The sequence below is a fragment of the Gossypium arboreum genome, chromosome 13 (assembly GCF_025698485.1).
Source record: "Gossypium arboreum isolate Shixiya-1 chromosome 13, ASM2569848v2, whole genome shotgun sequence".
Classification (NCBI taxonomy): Eukaryota; Viridiplantae; Streptophyta; class Magnoliopsida; order Malvales; family Malvaceae; genus Gossypium; species Gossypium arboreum.
The window spans coordinates 187,734-194,757 of record NC_069082.1 but is presented as its reverse complement, the minus strand read 5'-3'; the positions used below and the strand labels follow the sequence as shown (position 1 = coordinate 194,757).

Here is a 7,024-nt window from a genome sequence, read left to right as displayed (position 1 = left end):
CTACTTGTTTTAATATGAATTGAACGTCTTTTAAAGTCAGTTTTGAAATCATTCCTCCTCCATGTTATGGTTCATGTACTTGTAATCCCCTGGTTCTTCATGTACATACATATTTTCTTTAACAGGTTTTGATTATATCTGTTCTTTTTGACACAATACTTTAAATTACTCATACCTCTCCTTAACTCATAAATAAGAGAATAATACGTTTCAGCGCACTCAAAGTCATATTCTCCTATATTGACAACAATATACATATCAATCGAATAAAACTCAATATGCTTACATATTACTAATTACATTCACGTATAATAATATAGTAAATGACAATAAAGGATATACAACTATTGATGATATAATAAATGGATACACAACCTATGGATCTCATTATAGTATATGATTGCATTTGGTATTTTCAATATTAATTTAGTTGAAATTAAAATTTTAATTTGTAAATAAATTTATGTTATATTATATAAATATGTATAATATATTGATAGCTATATATACATATTACATATCGTTAGTGATGTAATACCATATCATTATTATAATATAACGTGTAAATAACTATGATATGCAATATCATGGATCCTATTGTGGTATATAAGTAATAGATATTATATTATATGTAATATTTATGACTATATATGTATATGAAGTTTATATAATTTAATTATAATATTATTAATTTAGTTTATTATATCATTATATATTTAATAAAATTATTAAATTTAATAATTAGTAATTTTTATATTTTTAAACATATACAATGATTGTATTAAAATTATATATTCATAATTAAAGTTTTCTAAATTCATTTTATTTTTATCATTTAACGTAAAACTCATTACTAATTACTTTTATTGCTAATTAATTATTATAATTATATCATATTTATAAATTAAATAATTTTAGTTTATTTTAAATATTATTATATAATTATATTCATGCTTTTTTTAAAAAAATTCAAGTATTTCTTTTTTAGGGTTTCAAATCGTATCTATCTCAAACTTGAACCAAATCAGTTTCGAAGACAAATTATTATGGGCATGAGATTTCTCTAACTTGGGCTTTTGACTTTTCACATCAAATTGGATAAAATCAAATTCAATCTTAGAATGGTTCGAGTAAGCTTACAAGCTCGATGGAGGCAGATCGTAGTGATGGCTAGGGGGTCAAAATTTTTTAAAATATGTGCTTTTTTTATAATTACAAATGTACTCCTCTGTTGTACAATCTAAGGTTAAATATATGCTGATGATGGAATTCAAGTAAAGTTTTCCTAACAATGATAACTTCAACATTTGAACTTTGTCCAATTGTGTGAGGAACAATGGCGAAGCTAGGGGGTTGGGAAGGCCCCAACCCCCCTAAAATGAGAAAATTTTCATTTAGGTCCCTTTATAATTTATAAAATTTTAAATAAACAATAGTAAAATTACATCTTGCCCCCTTCAAAAATGATAAAATTTTATTTAATCCTTTAAAAATTATAAAAATATAGACTATTAAAATAGTGAAATTACATTTTTTTATAATAAAAATATATAATTTAATTCTCGCTAAAAAATAAATCGTGACTTCACACCGATGAAGAAGATACCCACTTTCATTTCTTCTAACCACTTATTAATTTTGACAATATGTATTTAATATATATTTATATGTAGTTATGTGTTAAATAAAATTGAATTGATCCCTCGAAATGATCCATAAGGACTTTCGCTACAAAAGCTCATCTTCATGCCCTCACCTAAGCTACGGCGACATAACTCTCTGGTTCCTTCACTTTATAGGTTCAAACCTTGAGTCCTTGTTCAAGCATTTATCCTCGAGGTTCACACGATCTGTAGAAGATATATTGGGAAGACCTCATGAAGACATTCATCAAACCGTTGCATCTAACAATTCCCTCATTTGGCCCCTTCATGATCATAGATTGACACCTGCCACAATATCACAAGGCTTATACTCGATGATTGGGCCCACCTCTCACTCTCTATAAATACTCCTTGACACTAGGAAAAGAGATATGAGAACACAAACAACCTTAACTAAAACTCTCTTTAAAATTTCTAATTTAGAGGCTCTTTACACTTTTTACAAAGTGAACTGTCCTCATTTTTGTGGCTCTCCATACCTTTACAATGTGAACCACCACCTCAAGCGACTCAAATATGTATATATAGTGCTGTATCAGTGTTAGCAAGTAAGGATGAATGTGGCAGAATTGAATGGAGATGATTCTAGATGAAGCTATGGAGATGTGATTGTGGGGTTAATTGATTATAGCTTCCAAACTTTTCCAGAGGGAAGAGATATCTACGTGCATGAACATGGACAATAAAGTCATATTTTTCAAAGGGGATGTTTGATGTCCAAAATGAGAGCCAAACAAATGTGAGAACATCGAACTTCTTTTAATTTTGTACATATAAAATAAGTGGAATTTGGACTCTACGAGTCATTGTCAAAGTACGTCAGAACTGTTGGCACTAAAGAGCCTTTGCTTAGCTTTTTTTTTTATATTATTCATTAATTCAGAAATGATTGCAAAGGGTAAACGGACAATTTCAAATTTCAAATCAACCATTTGGAATGGAAAACAAAAATATCATGTTCAATTTTTGTTTTTTACTAATCTATTTTCATTTTCATTTATCCTTTACTTTAATTGGAATTTTACTTTTTGGTTTATATTACACCTCATTATCAACGAGTCGGTCTATTTAAAAAGTAAGAAGATTTAAATTAAAATATAAAGTTAAAATGGGTTTTGATAAAAAAAAAGTCCGTTTTTTAACGGGTGGGGCCTCGATTAAGTTTTTTTATTCTAGCCCAAAGTTGCAAAAAAACTTCTTGTCGTTTCTACTATTTTATTGTATAACTCTTATTTTATTGTTACTTTTGTTACTATTTTAGAGGCTTTTGCTTACTAAGTTGCACTTATCTTAATTTTATTTAAGCAAAAATATTAAATAATTTTTTTAATTTATTTTCAATTTGTTGAGAATTATTTATTTTAATATTTTTAATGTATTTAATGTATTATATTTTTATATAAATAATAATATAAAAAATTAATACGGGTGGGTCGAGCCGGGCTGGGATAGGATTTTGTATTTTTATCTGAGAGAGACTCGGGCCTAAAATTATGTTGAGGCCCGGCTTAGCCTATGATTCGTCTCTAGTTTATATCAAATTGTAAGTTAAAATATTAAGTTTTTAATTAAATTGGTGTCACGAATTATTTAGGTATCAATTTAATTGGATAATGACTAAATATCATTACTTTACAAAGTAAATTATGTTGTTTTGAAGGTTTTTTTTCTTTATATAATAAAAATAGAAAAATACGTAAAAATTTTGAACTTAAGACACTATAATTTTCAATTTTGTTTTTGGTTGAAATATGTCACAAGTCCCTATACTTTTCAGATATTTGGTATTTAGTCTATGTGCTTTTATTTCTAGGAATTTAGTCCTCTATTTTTTAAATTTTAAAATTCAGGTCCAACTATTAACACTTTTTTTACTAAATTTATTGGTGTGACATTTTAAAATTAAAAAAATCTCACTTAGTAGTCATGTAATTAAAAAATGACATTGTAATTAACCTAAATTTAACATAAAAATAAAGCTAGACCTAAATTTTAAAATCTAAAAAGTAAACAACTAAATTCTAAATTTTTAAAAATATAAATATAAATTTTAAATTTAAAAAAATGCAACCTTTTATTTCTATAGTCCGGTATAATTTTAAGATATTTTATAGAAAGTTAATACAGTAATAAGCAGGGGCAGGCAGGCCCCACCCCCCTCAATTTCTCAAGCCTTGCCAAAGCCGTTGTATATTTGTTTAAACAAAGTGGCAAAATTTCATTTGGCCCCCAACATGTTTAAATTATAGAAAGGATATAGCGCGCTTGAGTACGCTCTAACTCACTTTCTCCCACTCTAATAATAATATTGGTACCAATTGAGTTAAAATTTAATTAAATAAATAATTTTTTTATATTTTTAATTAATCAAGTAGATATACTTACATTAATAATTATTACAATATTTAGTACAAAACTACAAATTGAGCTTCTACTCAGATTCAGTCTTATGCTTTTATTCCTAAACAATTTTATGAAAATTTCTTAGAAATTCAAACTTTAATAATTATAGAATATTTGAAAATTAAAAATTAGCTCATATTTTTTTTCGGATTGTATATCTCAATATATAAGATAATTGGATTACATTAGTATTTTTGAAAACTAGCCTTATTTAATTCAATCTCTTCTTCGATTATAATCTCGAGATTTGATACACAAAATCCTCAAAATTATGTAAATAAATAAACTAAAACTTTAGTCAAACATGATAACAAATAAGACAAATTACGAAACTTGAGCAATTACATAAACAAAAATCTTTTCTTTTGGTCTAATGGTATCAGGCGTTCATCCGAAAAACTCACATCTTGAGTTTAAATCACAAGAGCAGCCCTATTTATAATGTATATTGGTAGTGCATAACTATAAAAACATTAACTATGTTAAATAGTAAATCACATTTTCTTAAATAGAAATGACTATATACTAAAACTGATCTATTTAGTGGTCGAGAGACTAATTTGAATCGGTCCCTATAATAGACATACCTATAAAATACTTCCATCAAAACAAAAACAAAAAAGTTATAAATACAAATATACGTCCAAGTAACCACAACTATCAAACTATCACAATATAAAATAAATTATCCGAATAATCACATCATAAATAAAAAACCAAAATTAAAGCTGACGAACTAAACTTAAACCTCACATATATCAATTACACATGATGAGACTCGAAAACCCATTCGAATAAAAACTATGAATCTCAATTTTTTGCCTTTGCCAACCGTGCAAAGACCTCATTGGAAAAACTACAAACCTAGCAGGTATATATATTAAAAGGAAAAAGGAATTATGATGGTAAGAAATACATGTTCATAGTCTATGATGATTAGATATAGTTGTAATATAATATAAGAAAAAGCCAATAAATAAATGCTACAGTACGTGGTATCAAAATTCAGTTAACTGAACTCAGACACAAAAACGAATGTGTGGGGTATGCCCACTGCTAACGACTATGGGCTCTAACGCTTCTAACGTCATCACTACTCCATTTTATTTAATTAACTTTTTAGATTTTTTTCTATGCTAAATATACTCTTTGGTACCTAAATTTGATTATAATATTTAATTTGGTATCTCTGTTTAGTAATTAAATTTTCTTTTGTCCCATTTAAATACCTGAGTTATTTTCCTGTCCAATTAAGTACCTTAGGGCTGAAGCCAGAAAATTTTTATAAGGCTCGAAATTAGTTTATTTTTGGGATTAATATCATTTTAATATGCAATTTGCTACATAAACTTTTATTTGATGCGATTATATACATGAAACTTGAATTGTACTTGTTTAAAGAAATTAATACATACATTTATTTTCATATTAGATTGATATAATTAGTTGTGTATACAATATATTAATGTAAAATGGTGTTAATTCGATAATGTTGTTAGTGATTTGTAAAATTTTAATCGAATTGAACTTTCATGTATGAAATCGCACAAAATCAAAGTTCATGTATGATATTGCACATTGCATCAAAGCTTATGTATGGTTTAGATATTTATCCCTATATTTTTATGAGATCTAAAATTTAATTTCACAATTTTAATAGCTTATATATTTATAATTTTTAAAGGAGTAAATCAAAATTTTATCATTTTAGTAATTTTATTTTGTCAACCTCCGGCTGCTGCCCCTAGAGTACTTATGTTGTTTTTCTAGATCACATGTGTCAACTATTTATAGAGTCACATGATGTCTTTTAGTTTGAGTACCAAATTGAATATTAAAATTAAACTCAAGTACCAAATGTAATATTAACCTTTATTTATTTATTTATTAATAAAATCCCATTTGTATATATAAATTATATTTTTTTTTTCATTTGAATTCTTTAAACGCCATAAAAAATCAACTCCCTCATAGACCAGAGAGATAATCAAAGCTTTCAAATCTGCAGCAATGGAAAAAAGATGAGATCGGGATTTGATTTGAGGGGAAAAAAATCTGGTTGCCAATACTCGACGATTGTTATTATTACACCTTTTTTTTTAGTATGAAATGGATCGTGGTTATGATGATGGCGTTAGCTGCGTCACTGCTGGTTTTGCCGCTGCTTCTGCCGTCGCTTCCGCCTCCGCCGTCGATGCTTCTTTTCGTACCGGTTCTGATCATGATTCTTCTCCTCTTTTTGGCCTTATCTCCATCACAAGCCCCTACTGCCATCACCACTGCAGTATGAAATCTCCAGATTTGTATGTATTTGATTGCAAGGAATATGAATATCTCATGTAAGTTGAATTATTTTCTCTTTTTTTTTTTTTCCATTTTTGTTGTTTGAATCGTTAACTGAGCAAGATTAGAAAACAAAATCCTTGTTCTAGATTTTCATTTCTTAAAATTAGTTGTAGGAAGGCCATGGATGCTATGATTCACGAGGTTGCATTTACATCTGTTTGTATATTAGAGATTATTAATTAGAGAAAATGCCGCGAAAAGTTTATTAAAAAGAACGAAAAAAAAAAGTAGGAGATGAGATTCAATAATGGTGGGGATCTCTAGATTCCATAATTTTTTTTTCTACCAAACGGCTTTGTGAGGACCAAGACCAATTTGTCTCCATTAACAGGGAACCAGTTGTCTCTTCATTGCTTAACCTTCATCTCAAGTCCAGCGTTAGCAGCTTTTTGGACTGCCTTTGGCTATTCAAATTATATGAGGAATTTGGTCTTATTTGAGCTTCTTCCATGAAATTACAAGTTGGGAAATACTGAGATTGTGTGTTATGGATGATGAAGAAGCTTTCTAATGGGCTTTTCTGTGTTGAAATACTGTCTGGAAATCGAAAAGCAGTAATGTGTTCCTCCGAACAAGTGAAGGTAAAGAAGTACATAATTTTACTCGTTTTA

The 7,024-nt window shown here is 27.9% G+C and overlaps 1 protein-coding gene across 1 annotated transcript; it reads left to right on the top strand.

The window, feature by feature from the left end:
• Positions 1–5,980: 5,980 nt before the first annotated feature.
• LOC108463364 (uncharacterized) lies at positions 5,981–7,024 on the top strand. The gene is made up of 2 exons (XM_017763308.2): positions 5,981–6,406; positions 6,745–7,024. Exons 1-2 carry the CDS (start codon positions 6,177–6,179, stop codon positions 6,851–6,853), a joined length of 339 nt encoding a protein of 112 aa, XP_017618797.1. The 5' UTR covers positions 5,981–6,176; the 3' UTR covers positions 6,854–7,024.

Coding starts and splice junctions, on each gene's coding strand:
- LOC108463364 (XM_017763308.2), top strand. CDS start 6,177: ATGGATCGTGGTTATGATGATGGCGTTAGCTGCGTCACTGCTGGTTTT. Junction 6,407..6,744: donor AAGGAATATGAATATCTCAT/GTAAGTTGAATT, acceptor CTCCATTAACAG/GGAACCAGTTGTCTCTTCAT.